We start from the raw sequence: 18047 nt of genomic DNA, 5'->3' as shown, positions 1-18047 counted from the left end.
GTTTCATCTACCCTATATGGGTTTCTATTCACCCTAAATGGGTCATTCTTCTTCAAATGGGAAGCTTTACAAGGTATTTGCTCTTGATTTCAACATGAAATCTTAACACTTATAATCCGAATTTTGCATCCTTCAATCGCTTGGTGGTTCTTCGTTTAGAAGCCGATCAGAACAAGCGCCGACAAAATTTGAATTTTCTTGTGCTTCCTTTTGCAAGATTAGTTTGTAAATTTAATTTTTACAGCTTGAATATTACTCCCGACGATATGTGTAAATCTAAGGATTTCTTGTTGTAATTTTTAGATTTATAAATTTGTACCTATTTATCTAGATTTATTTTTAGATCTAGATTTTTGGTATTTTATTTTGGCTGACACATTATGTAGTCAAATAGCCTCTATATTGTAATTTTCTAGTCCCATTTACGTGGCTAGATTTGAGACTCTCGTAGTCGTTTTCTAATCTATAGATGAAACCATCTTCCGACAAAAAAAAAAATAGAAGAAGTTAATAATGTTCAGTAAATTAGAAACCATAAAGTCAAACAATAGCACGTGAACAATGATTACATGGATCTTTTGCCATGTTAATCTTTAACAATACAAATCACAAGAGATTCTTCTTTCGTTCTTAAAAACTTACAGAAAAATACTTAGAAATCGTTGGTGTTTTCTTTTAGCGATTTTGAATTGCTTTTCCGTAAAGAACATCGTTTTAGCTAATTGAAGTTAGTATTTAATTTTATTACTTCGTTTATAATTTATAATAGAATTTAATGTTGTATGTAATATTTACTGAAGATTACGTATTTATAATTTAGTGTAAAGATTTTCATAGTTTTATTAGATTAAATTTAAAATTTACAAGTTAAACTATAACATGTTTAGTCTATATAAGTTATTAAAATTTAGAGATTTCGACTTAGTAAAAATAAGGAACATGACTTTTATTGCTAATGTAATTTAGAAAATTTAAAGTTAAATACGTTAGATATTTTATTCATTTATTAATGGTGTGTTGTTAAAATTAAATAAAATGGTTACTTATACACAATTACTTTATGTTATGGAAGTGTGTATATTATAATTTATATTGACAAATAATAAATTAGCAAAAAAACTATTGTCAGCTAATATAAATAGACTAAAATTTAATAGCAACTAACATTCATGTTTAATATAGTTAAAACCAATATGGAATATTATAATTTAATAAATATTTAAATTGTTTTGTTAAACTAAAGTGTAAATTTACAAGAAAGATATCATATTAATTTTTCACAAAATATTATCATAATTAAGGAATTTAAAAAAAATGCAAAAAAATTAAATAAATAAAAAAACGAACAAAGTCACAATGTTATTCGAAACAAAAAGTTTACTGTAATTTTTGAAATTATGAAATTGATTATCTTAAGCTTCTTTTGTTTATTGTATATATTTAGAGTTATTTTTACAAATTTAATTTAATGTTGAACTTTTAGATTACAATCTATATTGATAAATAGTATAACAGATAAATTAATAATAATAAGTATATATATATATATATATGCCCTTTCTTCAACTTGGAATCAATTCAAATCAAAACAATTCTTTTTCTTTTTTCATATAAAGATACAAAATATGGATTTGACCCCTATTAATTAATCGTCTGAGATATTATTTCAGTACGTATCCATATGTATTCCATATGTATATTTCCGTATGTATTATGTATTTATAGGGTTATCCTTTACTTTATCCTTTCTGCAATTTGGACGGAAGGATTTTATTAATGCAACGCAGTCAACTCCATTTGTTAGAACAGCTTCCATTGAGTCTCTGCACCTATCCTTTTTTATTCTGTCTTTATGATATGAACCTTTGTTTGTTTTCGGAAAACCGGATTTGGCTCAGGATTGCCCATTTTTAATTCCAGGGTTTCTCTGAATTTGAAAGTTATCACTTAGTAATATATATATATATATATATATATATATATATATATATATATATATATATATATATATATATATATATATATATATATATATATATATATATATATATATATATATATATATATATATATATATATATATAACATAATTCTAATAAAGTTTAAAATATATACATAAAAAACTGAATTTTAAAAAATAATTCTTTTTCCTAAAAAAAAATCTACATGTCTAACAATAAAATTAATAAATACTTAATATTAACTTACTTACTTAATAGTCTAATATATATAATACTAATTAGATTATATTATTATTAAATGTATTTAACATAATGATGAAAATATTATAATAATTGTATATTGTAATCAATAGTGACTTAATTTAATAACACTCAATCTTAAAAAGAACAAATAAACATATTCTTTTAGAAAATTAGAAATAAAATCTTATTAGTATATTTAAACTTATTAATATTAGTAAATCAAATATTTATATTAAATTTATAAATTTGTATGTATACCTGATCACACGTTTTAAGGAAAACAAATTCACTCTATAATATTCCCACTAATTGTTTTTATCATCATATAATAGGTATCAGCGGTTAAAAAAAAGACAGACACTTATGGCAAGAGTTGGAATATCGAAAAGAAAACGAGGTACATAAGTTAATCTATAAAAATATAAAATAAATATAGATATCAAATGATATTTAAAATATATTTTTTTTTGTGTAGGAGAAGAAAATATTATTTTAGATTTTGGCCAGACAACAGAAAAATGTCAATTTTGTAACGCAATATTTTGGAAAGAAGAGAAAACCGGAAAAGACCGACAAATACAATTTTCTTTAATGGGCGAGTTAAATTACCATTTTTAAAACCAGCTCCTCAATTTTTAGAAAATATGTTAGGTTGTAATAAAGATACGATGACATTAAAATTTCAAAAAGATATTAGAATGTATAATTCTATGTTTGCAATAACATCTGCAGGTGCAAAAATTGATCATGAAATAAATAAAAAAAATGGACTATATACGTTTTGAATAAGTGGACAAAATTATCATTTTATTGGATCTTTATTACCATTACAAGAAAATCGACCTAAATTTGCACAATTATATATATATGATACAGAAAATGAAATAAATAATAGAATATCAATTTTTTTAAATTCGGAAGAAACAACAACTATAGATAAACATATAGTAGAAGGTTTAATAAAAATGTTTGATGAATATAATGAAATTATTAAACATTTTCGTGCGGCTATAGATAAATTTAAAGAAAATGATATTATACCAATACGATTGAAATTATTAGGAAAACGAGATAGTGATACAACACAATATAATACTCTAACAGGAAATGAAATTGCTAGATTAATTGTTGGAGATTTTGGTTATGAAGGTAAAAATAGAGATATTATTATTGAACATAAAATAGAAGGCTTACGAAGAATAAGTGATTTACACCCATTATTTATGTCTATGCAATATCCTATTTTATTTCCTTATGGTGAAGATGGTTATTATATTAATATCCCATATAATATTTCTAAAAGAAAAATTAAAAAAGAATTTGTTACTATGAAAGAATTTTATGCATTTAGATTACAACTACGTATGAACGAAGGAAAAACACTACTTAGAGGCGGAAAATTATTACAACAATATATTGTTGATGCATTTACATGCATAGAACAAGAAAGACTTGACTATATTAGACGAAATCAAGTAAATTTAAGATCAGAAATCTATTCAGGCATTAAAGATGCTATATATCGAAATGACATAACGGCAAAAAATGTTGGAAAAATTATTTTACCATCCACTTATGCTGGAGGTCCAAGATATATGTATCAAAATTACTTAGATGCAATGGCTGTTTGTAAAAATTATGGGCATCCCGATTTATTTATAACTTTTACAGCTAATCCTCAATACCCTGAAATTTTAACTTTATCAAACTTAATAAATAATAAAAAAAAAGAAAATGCTGCATAAATTATTTGTAGAGTTATTTAACACTAAATTGCAATATTTAATAAAAGATCTTACAAAAAAGGAAATTTTTGGAAAAAAATGATGCAATTTTGTATACTATTGAATTTCAAAAAAGAGGATTGCCGCATGCACATATATTATTATGGTTAGAAAATAATTTCAAATTTTAACTCCTATAAATATTGATACAATAATATCAGCTGAAATTCCTAATAAAGAAAGTGATCCAATTGGTTACGAAACTGTAGGAAAATTTATGATTCATGGACCATGTGGATTTTTTAATCAACAATCTCCATGTATGAAAAATTCTAAATGTTCAAAATTTTATCCGAAAAAAATACAAAATGAAACGACAATTGACAAATAAGATTATATAACATATAGAAGACGTAATCAATATACTTATGTCATGAAAAATGGTGAAGAAATCAATAATTCATATGTTGTACCTCATAACAAATTTTTGATAAAGAAATATCAAGCACATATTAATGTCGAAGCATGTAGTAAAACAATGCTGATAAAATATTTATTCAAATATACAAGTAAAAGACCAAATCGAGTTAGAGCGTTGATTGAAAATACTTCTACAAAAGATGACATAAGTGAACATAATGAAAATGAAGGTACAAGCAAAACACATGACCATGAAATTATAGACGAAATAAAAATATATTTAGATTGTAGATATTTATCAGCGTGTGAAGCTGCATGGAGAATTTATCAATTTCCAACTCATCATAGAATTCCTTCGGTTGAAAGATTACAAATACATATACCAGATATGAATACAATAATTTTTAGTGAAAATTCGGAAATAAAAGATATTTTAGCAAAACCAGGAATTACAAAAACAATGCTTACTGAGTGGATGGAAACAAATAAATTACATCAAAATGCACGTAATTTAACATATTTAGAATTTTGTACAAAATGAGTTTGGAATCCTGGCGTTACAATTTGGACAGAAAGAAAAAAACGCCGATCAATTGGGAGAATAGCATATATACATCCAAACGCTGAAGAACTTTATTATTTGAGATTGTTATTAAATATAATTAGAGCAACAAGTTTTGAATCGTTAAAAACAATTGCTAATATAACGCATCCAACATTTAAATCAGCATGTAATGCTTTGGGTTTATTGAGAAACGATAAAAAATGGAGTGAAACATTTGACGAAGCATCTTATTGGGCAACATCAAAACAATTAAGAGAATTATTTACAATACTAATTATTTATTGTGAAGTAGCCGATCCACCCAAATTGTTAGAAGATCATTGGAACAAACTTACGGATGATATTACATATAAATTAAAACAAATGTTATATAATAAAAACTTACAACTTTCAAACAATGAATTAAAAAATCATGTATTATCTCAACTAGAAATACAATTTAATAATAATTCTTCTTCATTATGTCAACATAACTTACCAATTCCAAATTCAGATATAATTCTTAATGTAGAAAATAGATTATTATATGAAGAACTAGATTATGATGTAATCGAATTAGAAAAAAAACATAATGAAATGTATAATTGTTTAAATACTGAACAATTACAAATATATCATAAAATTGTTAACGCAGTAAAAAATAATACAAATGAGTTATTTTTTATATATGGATATGGCGGAACAGGGAAAACATTTTTATATGAAACAATTATTACAAAATTAAGATATGAAAAATTAATTGTTTTAGCAGTAGCTTCTTCTGGAATTGCTTCATTATTATTACCAAAAGGTAGAACAGCTCACTCTAGATTTAAAATACCTTTGAATATTGACGAATTTTCAACATGTGAAATAAAAAAAAGAACGCAATTAGCAAAATTATTTCTGAAACAAGTTTGATTGTTTGGGATGAAGCACCAATGACTCATAAACATTGTTTTGAAGCATTAAATAAATCCTTACAAGATATTATGAGTGATGAAAATGAAAATTCAAAAGACAAATTATTTGGCGGCAAAATTTTAGTACTCGGTGGAGATTTTAGACAAATATTACCTGTAATAAATAATGGAGATAGATATGATAAATGCATCGATTGTCAAATCTTTTTTATGGCAGAATTTTCAAATATATAATCTATCAATTGATATGCGATTGAAAAAAAAACTAAAAATATTAATAAACAAAATTTAATATCAGTATTTAATACATGGATGTTGAGTGTCGGAAATGGAAATGCACTGGCTATTAAAAGAGATAGTAACGAAAAAGAGGCTACTTGGATTAAAATACCTGATGATCTTTTAATATTAAATACAAATAATGAGATAAAAACTTAGTAGATGTTATATATGACATTTTTTTAACAAATTATTACAATACAAATTATTTAATAAAAAGATCGATAGTTACTCCAACAAATAATGCCGTCGATGAGATAAATTCATATTTATTATCACAAATATCTGAAACTGAAAAAACATACTATAGCTATGATAATATTTGCGAAAACTGTAATGCATCAAAAGAGCTTGATTTACAATATCCTCCTGAATATTTAAACTCATTAAATTTTAGCGGAATACCACATCATGAATTAAATTTAAAAATTCATACGCCAATTATGTTATTACAAAATTTAAATCCAAGATTAGGATTATGTAATGGATCTCGATTAATAATAACTCGATTAGGAAAAAAAATTATAGAAGTAAGAAATCTTACGGGTTCTAATGTAGGTGAAATTACCCAAATACCCCGAATCTCAATGACTGTAACAGATAAGAAATTACCATTCATATTTAAGCGAAGACAATATCCAATAAATATATGCTATGCAATGACAATAAATAAAAGTCAAGGTCAAACTTAAAAAAATTGGCTTATATTTACCACGACCTGTATTTACGCATGGACAATTATACGTTGCTATTTCAAGAGTCTCATCACCTAAAGGGCCGAAGATAATGATTAAAGAAAATGATGTTGCATATAAACAATATACAAAAAACGTTGTATATAAAGAAATATTAGAAAATTTATAATATAAATAAAGATGATAATAATTTTTTTTTCAGAGTAAAAAATGGCATATAATATGATATCAGAATTAACAAGTGAGAAAAAATACTGGAAAATTAAAGCTCGCGTTTTGCGGATATGGGAATTCAAGCAAAATATAAATGATGTTGATTCGTTTGGACTGGACATGCTGCTTATTGATGAAAAGGTACGATTATTTTCCAAATTATTTCATATATATACATTATTAATAATATTTTTATTATATATAACATTAAAATATTTATGTGCAGGGGAATACTATACAAGGCACAATTTGGAAAGCAGATATCCCATATTTCAGAGATATCTTACAGAAGAATGAAATTTATACTATCTCGGGATTTAGAGTTACTCCGCCGAAAAAATCGCATAGATGTTCTGAACATTCTAATGCTATTCAAGTTGCAAGAAACACATTTGTGCGACACATTCCAAACTGTCAAGATCCTATACCTTTTGAAAAGTTTCAATTTGTTAAATACGAAAGTTTAAGAGAAAGAGTTGACCAGGACTTATATCTCACAGGTATATTTCTTATCTTTTTATAAATAATTTAATACATATATACTAATAAACTTTATATTTTTTTTAAATATTATATAATAAAAAATTATAAAAATGACAGATTACGTTGGGGAATTAATAACAATGAGCCATTCAACTAATACATACACAAAGAAACAAATGACAAAAAAGCGTGATCTGAGAATTCGAGACGAAAGGTAATCACTTAAAATATTATCTTCTGATTAATATATTTTCACGTGTTGTTTGAATAAATATATAATTAATACGATTTATTATTTTTTGTAAACAGGAAAAATGAAATTATGGTTACTTTATGGAGAACCACAGCAGACAACTTTAATGAAGATTTCATTATTTCTGAACAAAAAAAGGGTCCTGTTGTCATAGTCATTGCTGCAGTTGCTGTTAGAATTTATGGTGGTAAGTAATTTATAACTTTATATTTCCTACTTCTTAAATATATTTTTTATTTATCCGATAAAAAGAAGGCTTAATCACCAAAAAATGCCAAACCTATACGTCTTGTGTCAATTATAGCCAAACCTTTAAAAATCACCAGATTTAGCCAAATCTTATATGTTATGTTTTTTTTAGCCATTTTTGAATCGAATCGGTTTTTTTAACACCGTATCGTCCACGTCACCGCCAACTAAGCAATTGGCTGGCATAGCAGCTGAAATATTTAAATAAAATTTGGCTATAACTGACACACAAAAAATAGGTTTCTTATTTTTTGGGTGAATAAACCTAATTTTAAATTCAAGCCAATTTTTAAATTTAATAATTAATAAATTAATTATATCATTTATGAAATTTATGAAATTTATATATATTTAAAAATAATTAATATTTCCTATTTAATACTAATTAAAATTAGTTTTAATTTTTTATTAAACCTAATTAAATCTAATAAATTTATATTATAATATATTATAATGAATATGTAATTAAAAAAATGAATTAATGTATTATTTAGGAATTAATGTTGAATTAAATTTGGTGAAATGGTTTAATGTTCATGATGATTTTGAACTTGATTTATTATTTTTAATGTTGTTGAGATCTTGTTATGACTGAGTTTAGGTAATAAATAAAATAGTTATGTGTAAATTAAGATAAGTTTTTGGCTATGCCGAGTAAAATGACATATGCGTTTATGCTTATAAACATCATGATATATATTGATTACATCACAGTGAGCTTCATTTTTTAAAGAAAAAAAAAGAGAAATAATTACACTCGTCCTTTAAATAAGCAGTCTATTCAGTGATATTTTTATGTTGATGTGTGTATAGTTGAATTATGAACATTATCGTATGTTTGTTGTGTATATTACTCTCAGATTGTTCGTCGGAAGACAAACAATTGGATCTCAAACGGCGGCGGTATCAAATAACCGACGACAGAAATTTAAAAAAAAAATTAAGATGAACATGACATTTTTTGTTTTTAATAGAATTTAAATTAATTATATATCCATCAAATATGTAAAAACAATTATTAGAATTATTTAAATTTAGTAAAAAATAAATTAATTTTAATTAGCGTTAAATAAAAATATTATTTTTTAGAGATATATGAATTTTATTATAATATAATTAATCATTTAATTATTTAATTTTAAAATTAGTTTTATTCACCAAAAAATACTAAACCTATGCATTTGATGTCAGTTATAGCCAAACCTTATTTAAATATTTCAGCTGCCATGTCAGCCAATTGCTTAGTTGGCGGTGACGTGGACGACATGGTGTCAGAAAAACCGGTTCGATTCAAAAATGACTAAAAAGAAACAGAACATATAAGGTTTGGCTAAATCTGGTGATTTTTAAAGGTTTGGCTATAATTGACACAAAACGTATAGGTTTGACATTTTTTGGTGAATAAGCCTAAAAAGAATTATATTTAATTTCTCTATAAATTATGAAAAGGTGATTTGACATTATCGGCATGCTCAGCTACAACATATTATGTGAATTTGGATATCCCCGAAGTCGTTCAGCTTAAAAACATGTAAGTTATGTTTACGATTATAATGTATTTTACAATTTATGACATATTTATATAGATATTTATAATGCAGACTACCTTCTGAAGAAAGTGCAATTTTAATTATCAATCCAACAATATCGACAGTCAGTCCACAAGAAAGAGCAAAATTAAATAGAAAAACTTTGATAGAGTTGTATAACATGGACGCAAATGAACATAACGTATAACTATGTCTCATATATGTAATAAATTATATGTTAAAAATAACTAAATTTTACTAATGTGTTCTATACTTTGTCACGGAATTCAATCACATGTAAAGCAACAATCATTGATGTTGATACAACTACTGGATGGTAGTATAGAGCATGTCCAAAATGCTATAGCGGTATAAGAATGCATCACGACAAAACATTGTGCATCAAATTTGGTATAGAAAGTGATCCAATCAGCTGGTAAAAATATGAAATTTGTTAAATTTAATATATATATATATTATATTATATTTTGAATACTATATTTATAATTTTAAAAAAATTACTATAAAATAATTTATATATTATTATTTTTAATAATAGTTTTAAAGAATATAATATCATATTTTATTACATGCAGGTACAAGTTAAACTTAATAGTGAAAGACGATAACGGTTCAACATTTTTATTAGTATTTAGAAAAATTGTCGAGGAATTGATTGGTCTTCCTATTCAGTTACTACTTCCACAAATGATCAATGAACAACATGAACAACAAACACTTTTTCCGAGAGCACTTCAGAACATAATTGGCATGACAAAGATATTTCAAATGATCATCACCAGATAACAGGCAGATGCTACAAATCTTACATTTAAAGTTACTGAAGTTTTTCCGAATAATGAATTTGTTGATTATTCTGAACAAGTAATAGTGCCAACTCCTCAATTTTATTCCAATATGCACTGAATCTATAAACGAATCATCAAGTAAGCGACTAAAGATAAGGTAAGATAATTAAAATATTGAAATATTTTTATCTTTTTCATTTACTAAACAATAATACAATTTATATTATTGTTGTGTAAAAAAAGCTTTAATGACAAAGGAGAAAACAAAGAAAAAGAAGACGGAAAGCATGAAAAAGAAGAGACAAGCAAGAGTTGTCTTAAAAGAAAAGAACACAAAGACTGAATAATTCCAAGTGCAACTTAGCTTTGATAAATTGCAGCTTTACCCATTTTACTGTTTATAAAATATTTTGTTTATATGTATTGTTGTATAAATAAATTTAATTAAACTGTTTTGATGTAATATATACGCTTATATATTATATGGGACGATGATAAAAATACCTAAAATTTTAAAAATATTTACAAAAGTACCTGTAAACTTTTTTTATTTACAGAAATACGACTGATTTAAAATTAATTACAAAAGTATCAAAAAAATGAAAATTAAATACAAAAATACGACTTGTATAATGTCAGTATAATTATGGTATAATTTTGGAATATTAAAACTATAAATCAGATAATTTAAAAATAATATTTGGTTTATTATTGGTATAATTTCAGTATATTTTCGGTATATCGATTATAATTTTTTATATATATTTTCTAGTTGATAACATGTATATTTTTTTTATATGTATTTTTCGCTATAGTTGGTAATGAACTAGAAAATTTGTATATTGTTGGTATACTTTTAGTATATTGTTAGGTTAATATTTAGTACGCGATGTGGTGTAATGTTGATGTAATAATAAAATTTCAGTATATTTTAATGTGTACACTCTTGGTATAATGTTGGTATAATTTTGGTATATTATTAATTTAATTTTTAGTATACGATTTGATGTTATTTTGGTAAATTTTTATTTAAAATATTAATAACATGTCAGTATGTATAATATTGGTATAATTTTGGTATAATGTTGATATAATGTTGATATAATGTTAGTTTATTAGTATACTGACATTATACCCACAGTATAAACCGTATATTTGATATTATTTTTTATTTTTTTATACTTTTGTAAATATTATTAAGATTTTTGTAAATGAAAAAAGTCAACATTTAGTTTTGTAATTATTTTCATTTTTTTTAGTAAATGGTGTAATTTCCTCCATATTATATATTAAAAATCCGCAGCGTAGCGCGGGTGGTTTGCTAGTACAAATGAAAAGCAAAGGAGAAAAATATCAATGGTAACGACAAAGCCTGGGCCCCCTATATATCCATTTCTTTGTTATCTATGCAATCAATGTCAGAGTATAATGTTTTTACATGTAAATGCTGCATTATATACACATAAAATTGAAAGCAATAATATTCTCAAATAAAATAAAATTGAATGCAATAAAACAACAGTTCATATCACATACCTGTCTAACATGAATCCTAAGTCCTAACCCTTCTCTTCAATTCTTCAACTCATTAATCACTTAATTATTTCTTCCCATTGTAATTACTTATATAAGACTTTCATAAAATTTAATAAGGCAAGATTATATCAATTCATTTATTAATAAATCAAAATTAGTAGAAACATACATTTATTAATTGTATGTTGACTGATTTTGAAAATTTCCATTCAGTTCTTCAAATTCAACCAACACTTACAAATTTTTGTGTTTACTCTTGACGAAATAAATGTACATATATCAAGTGTTTGAATTTTTTTTATATCTTTTAAAAACACATATGTAGTACAGTAGTAGTACTTATAATATTTTGATCCTTCATAAAATTATACTTGTGCAATTAAATTTCTCTATATATAGTAAAGTAATTAATAAACCATATTAGAGTATATAATAATGCCTCATAACTTTAACTTTTTTAATTTGATTACTTAATATATTATACAATTGGATTGTTAATTACATATGTAAATCCAAATGTTGAAATATAAATTATTCGAACACTTTCCACTTGAATATTCAGCTGTTGCTGTAGATGTCAAAATCGATTTCGAAGAGGCTCTATCAACTCTCTATTCAACGACGATAGTATAGAAACACATTCTGTGAGGAAAAAAAAAAGACCGATGAGATATTGCACGAAACTTATTAAATCTGGTCATACTTTTCCACATTTTTTTTTTCATTTTCAAAAATTCTTTTGAAACTCCAATTTTTTTTGCATATATGACCTGATTTTGTGAAGAAAAAAAAAATTCTAAAAAATTTCTTTCAGCATTTTCATTTCCACTTCACATAGACAAACAAAGTTCTATCAATTTATTTGAACAAGACAATTTTGTAGCATACCTGAACTCTTGATGAGATGGTGCAATGAAGCAGAAGGATAAATTGTGTCATAGTTAGAGATTTCTTGGTCCACTGAATGTAAAACTTTGTTCATCCATGCAACAGTGAAGAGGCATGATTGTGCTAAATTTGGGGTGCCATTGGCTATACAATTTGAAAGAGCTGCTACCAATTTCTTGCTCCCACTGTTTAATAACATTATTGCTACTTTTCTTTGCCACTCTTCTATTGCCTTTTCCTCTTCATTCTAGTTACACAAATTACGCGATCCAATCATAAATTCGGGAAGTTCAATAACATTATAAACCGTGAGCCTAGTCGCTCTTAAAGTTCAAACGTTATCGACTCTTGTCAATTATAGTCTAACCTTTTAACTTTATTAGACTAAGATTAATGACATTAGAAATTGGTAAAAGTCGATATGGTTTGGAATTTTTAGATGATTAGGCCTAAAACGCGGGATATGATAGCGTACCAAGTTAAAATGAGTGACATGATGATTGCTGAAAAATACATCCATTGATCTGTGTTGTAATAGCCATTCTTGTGGTGTTGCCTCACTACCGTACGAAAAATAGCTTCCGAGCATCAACAGGGCTTTGGCCGATCGATCCTGAACTTTGGAGTTGCATTTTTCGCAATCCAAAGCTTCTATAATTGCCTCAACTGCATCTTCTCTATATGTACTACTTCTTAAAGGATCTCCCTGCAACATTACTATTCCAAATTACGCTCTCCGTGCAATATAAATTTTTATTTAGAGCTAGAAGATTGAGGAATGGACTTACTAGAAGATCGAGGTGCAACAGAATTGCTCCAACGAGTGGGCGTTCTTCCGGGGAAGCCCTCTGAAGATATACCAGAAATATATGCATGGCGTTCAAGCCGCCCCACCCGAGTTGGAGTTGAGTTAGAAACTCTATGATCTGTTTTCTCTTGTTGAGGCATAATAAGTCAGTGAGTAATGTGAAAGCGGATGCATTAGGCTTTTGCTGCATTCCAAGAGCAATAAGCTCAAGCAAACAAGTCTTGTTAACATTTTCAGCCAAGTAATTCCTACAACTTCCATCGGCACGAATGCAGCAGGACATAAGCATAGCACCCTTATTCCTCTCATCAATATCTCCCTTCTCTATAATCGTAACAAGAAACATCAATCCGCCAAGCGCCACCACTTGACCCGCATTCTCCAAGTTCTTATCTTCGCTAAAACCGGTTAATAGCTCACTCAGGAAATAAAGTGCTGCATTTTGAGGCATGCATCTTACACTGAATAAGACTTGCACCTGATCTCCAAATTCTAAAACTCGAAGAGCTATCGCAACCCAGTCGATTGATATCATCTGTTTCGCCTTGGGCTTCAACTGATAGAGCAGAGCAGCAGCTTTTAGGAATAAACTGCTACTTTTCAATAATCTCATAAGAATTTCAAGCTGTGGATCGAAGTTTAGTATTATCAATCGATTAGCATCATACTTTGATACGAACTCAGCAAGAACGGATATTGCCAATTCTAGAATCTCATCATCATCCGAACCAAACAAGACTTCTAAAAGTCCTTCTATAACAGATGTTGTTGCCAAAGCTTTTACAATGACAGGATTGTCATGAGACTCCAGCCAGGATTTTGCAATGACACGAACAGAAAATTCGCAGTCGCTTAGATTATCCGATAAGCAAATTGTACTAATGGCTCTACTTAAATCACTCATAGGTTGGTCAGTACTATAGTCAGCATGGCTGATCGAATTATTTCTGATTATGTGATTTCCTTTTACCAAGCATTCTGAAACTACACTCTGGCAAGAAAACAACATGAAACGATCCGATGATTTCCGTCTTTCAGGCAATAATTCATTTCTTGAAATTCTATGATCTTGGCTTGATGACCTTCCAGGAGTAGTCATCTTATTCTGTCAAATTCAGAATACTTATTACATTTTCTTATTAGGCCTAATTAATAAAAAAAAATTCTTTGAAGCTTTATTAGGCCTTTTTTTCATTATAGGACAAAAGATACTCACACTAGAATAATTAAAATTCTTGCAATGTTCTTCTGCTATGCGAAGCTTTTCTGCTGTTTGAACCCAATCATCCATTGAAGCTCTTCTTTTACCATTAAGCGCTACCGATTGATGCTCATGTGTCGGTCCAAACACAGCTTGGTACCTATAATAGTAGCCATTTTAACAATGTAGTAGACAGATTAATATGCAACTTTGTTGTAAGTAAACTGAAAATCAATATCAGCTACAATTTTGCAGATACAATAACTTACAAATTTCTATTGATAGATGAGTATGAACTATAAGAATCCGATGATCTCCGTCTTGATGGTATAGAATTAGGCCGAGATGGCAGAGGAACATGAGGTATACTAGGAGCTCTGCCCCCAACTTTGAGCCACTCTCTGTAATAGAGAGCGAACTTCATGGTTCCGAAGTCTATCTGCCTGTTATATGCTTTACTTAGAGCTTTCGTTCTGTTTTCCTTGTGAGAATTTGAGAGGGTTTCAAGTTCCTTATGATACCATATCTTAAGATGAAGCAGATGAGGAAGAAACAAATGTTGCCAAAGATCAGGAAGCAAGTGGTTTCTTGCTAAAAAAGGCGAATCGATGAATACTTGAAGTAGATGCATAGCGGAACTGAGATCATTCTTCTCAAGCTTGTAAATAATTGATAAGTACAATTGAGCTATAGCTGAGATATCGGATTTCGGAATTCCACAAGTAGATTCACTAATTTCAGAAGCAACATTCTGAAAGAACTTGTGCAGTGACTTGAAGCTCAATTCGTTCCTGCTCGTACATTGTTCTCCAACCAACATCTCAACGCTCTCCATTCCGGATTCCATATCAATGAAAACGCGGTTGTCCATATCGTTCTCTCTTCCTATCAAGCAAGAGTTGCATTTGTCTCGAATCTTTTTCCGGAAACTCGAGTCCTTTGCATAGCTGCCTATATACCCACCGAGTATGGAAATAACCGCCTTGACAGCAACTTGGTCGATAGCAAGTTCATCGCTCTTCGTCCTCCCTGAATCCGAACCGACTCTTTTAGATGAAAACATTGAAGAACTTCTAGTCTTTAAATTTGTTTGGTCATGGCAAACATAAATGGGCAATGTTATGGATTCATCTATAAACTTTGCTTGTTTTGGACCTTTGAACAACTTTGAATGCACATATCCTTCTTGAGTGAGTAATTTGTGTAAGGAAGTCATAGTAATTGAGCAAAGAAATTAAAGCTAAAAGTTATACATATACTGACATTCTCTAACCAATAATACACAATAAAGGACAGATATAGCCTACATAATAATATACAACTCCAGTCATACAAATGAAGACAAAAGAATTCTTGTGGGTGACTTTGTTAGCATTTATGCCAATCAAGTAGCGCATGACCATACAATTTGTACTTACTGTAGTATAATATCAAGACTTTGAGTTTAATAATAATGTTCTCCTCCTCTAGTAGTTGTAATTTTTTTTATCTGATCATGAGATGTTCTGAACGGATTCCAACTATAAAACGGCACCTTTAAACCTTCCGCATTCAGACTAATCTCCATTCGAGCCGGGTAGATCACTTGCGAGAGGCAAAGCTCTGGCCCCAAGCTTTAAACGGCTGCATACATGAGTAGTTGTAAATTTTTAATAATGCATGTCTATTCAAACACTTACATTTAAATTTAATAATGAAAATTGATGAGTTGGCAACCAGAAAGTCACACGTCATTAATCTTTGCCGGATTTTTGAACTGTATATGGATTTGAGAAAAATTGGTAATTGGTGTATGAAAATGACGATTTTTAAACGGTGTGATTAAAGTGAGAAAACGTATAAAGTTGGTAAATTTTTTATAAGGTTACTCCAATTATATATATCTAATATTTTTTAATAAAATCAAACAGTGCTAAATCAAGATGATATAATATAAAATTGCAACCCGTTTAATCTAAAACTATGAATTTATTGAATTTGAGTGAGAAGTTGTAGTTAATGATCAACTTTTATAATGCGTATGAACAGCTGCATCGGAGAAAACAAATACTTTTTGTAGTGTTTTAGGAAAAGAAAAGGAAATGTTTAGAAGCAGACAAGTTTTGGGAGTCGAAGCATGTGGTATAATAGGACCCTCATTCACGGTAAGACAATCCATTGAATAAGGCCGTTGTCCTCTTTCAAAGGGAATCTTTAAAATAAAATACAGGAAAAAAATAGAATTTGGAAAGGAAGGCAAGGGGTGTATATAATACAGGAACGCCCTCACGGATTTGGTCTAGTGATGTAAGTCTCAGCCATCTGGACGTCAAAGGTCGCGGGTTTAAACCCGGCTACGCCCTTTCTTAATATGGAGTGGTTGATGTTGGATTGCTGGCCATTATAGTACGGAATTACCAGGTATGTGGGCTTGCGGGCGGTCTACATCTCGGAATTTGACAATGATATTGAGTTTCGGCTCAATAGAGTGAGTCCTCGTCACAAGAAAAAAATAATAATACAGGAACCGAACGGACTTAAATTTTAGAAAGTTTCCTTAATTAATTATAAAAATCTAATAAAAAATTTAGTGTTTTTTTTGAAAGTTTATGTATTTATCAAAAATATCTCATACTTTTACTCTCGATAATTAAAATAAGTATGATTTTACTCCGTTATCATAGATGTATCATTATCATATTGTTAACTGTAAAATTATTTTAATTTTATTCTGTTATCATATAAGTATCATTATCATATCGGTATCATAATCTTTTTGTAAAATTATTTTATGATTTCATACTATTATTATAACCTTACCATACTATTATCATAATCTATTTTCATAAAAATTATCATAGCATTATCATAATTTACATTATCATAACAATCTTATAAATATGATCAGTGACGAAGCTAGCCCGAAAATTGAGGTAGGGCACAAATTTAATTAATAAAACTAAAAATATTTCCCACAAAAAATATGACTAAAATATATTATTATCAAATTTTTAATGTTATATTATATTAATGAAAAGTAAAAAAAACGCATGACAAAACAAACATGAATCATCGTTTTTTAATTAGAGGCAATTATATTTTGCGAGTCTTCATCTTCTAAAATTGTTATAAAATATCCTCATCATCACTACTTTTAAAGATTTATAAATTGATTTTTCATCTTATTCTATCTTGATAATATTCATAGTTAAGTAAGAAAACTCTTCAATTGAATTGTCAATGCATATTAAGTGTTTTATAGAAATAAAATTTATAAAAAAACTAGAAAATTAAGAGTATGTTTTTAAAT

The 18047-nt window shown here is 27.7% G+C and overlaps 2 protein-coding genes across 2 annotated transcripts; one reads left to right on the top strand and one right to left on the bottom strand.

Annotated features, from left to right (window-relative positions):
* Window positions 1-6999: 6999 nt before the first annotated feature.
* LOC126682791 (uncharacterized) lies at window positions 7000-10685 on the top strand. The gene is made up of 6 exons (XM_050378552.2): window positions 7000-7143; window positions 7229-7502; window positions 7603-7699; window positions 7795-7925; window positions 9437-9518; window positions 10113-10685. The coding sequence occupies exons 1-6, from the start codon at window positions 7000-7002 to the stop codon at window positions 10321-10323; spliced, it is 939 nt and encodes a 312-aa protein (XP_050234509.1). The 3' UTR covers window positions 10324-10685.
* A 1604-nt stretch (window positions 10686-12289) lies between these two features.
* LOC126682259 (putative E3 ubiquitin-protein ligase LIN-2) lies at window positions 12290-16103 on the bottom strand. The gene is made up of 6 exons (XM_050377865.2): window positions 15028-16103; window positions 14774-14918; window positions 13538-14662; window positions 13225-13455; window positions 12750-12996; window positions 12290-12503 (listed from the first exon to the last, which is right to left on the bottom strand). The coding sequence occupies exons 1-6, from the start codon at window positions 15972-15974 to the stop codon at window positions 12439-12441; spliced, it is 2760 nt and encodes a 919-aa protein (XP_050233822.1). The 5' UTR covers window positions 15975-16103; the 3' UTR covers window positions 12290-12438.
* Between the last annotated feature and the right edge of the window lie 1944 nt (window positions 16104-18047).

The sequence above is a fragment of the Mercurialis annua genome, linkage group LG5 (genome assembly GCF_937616625.2).
Source record: "Mercurialis annua linkage group LG5, ddMerAnnu1.2, whole genome shotgun sequence".
Classification (NCBI taxonomy): domain Eukaryota; kingdom Viridiplantae; phylum Streptophyta; class Magnoliopsida; order Malpighiales; family Euphorbiaceae; genus Mercurialis; species Mercurialis annua.
This window is presented reverse-complemented; position numbering and strand designations above follow the sequence as displayed.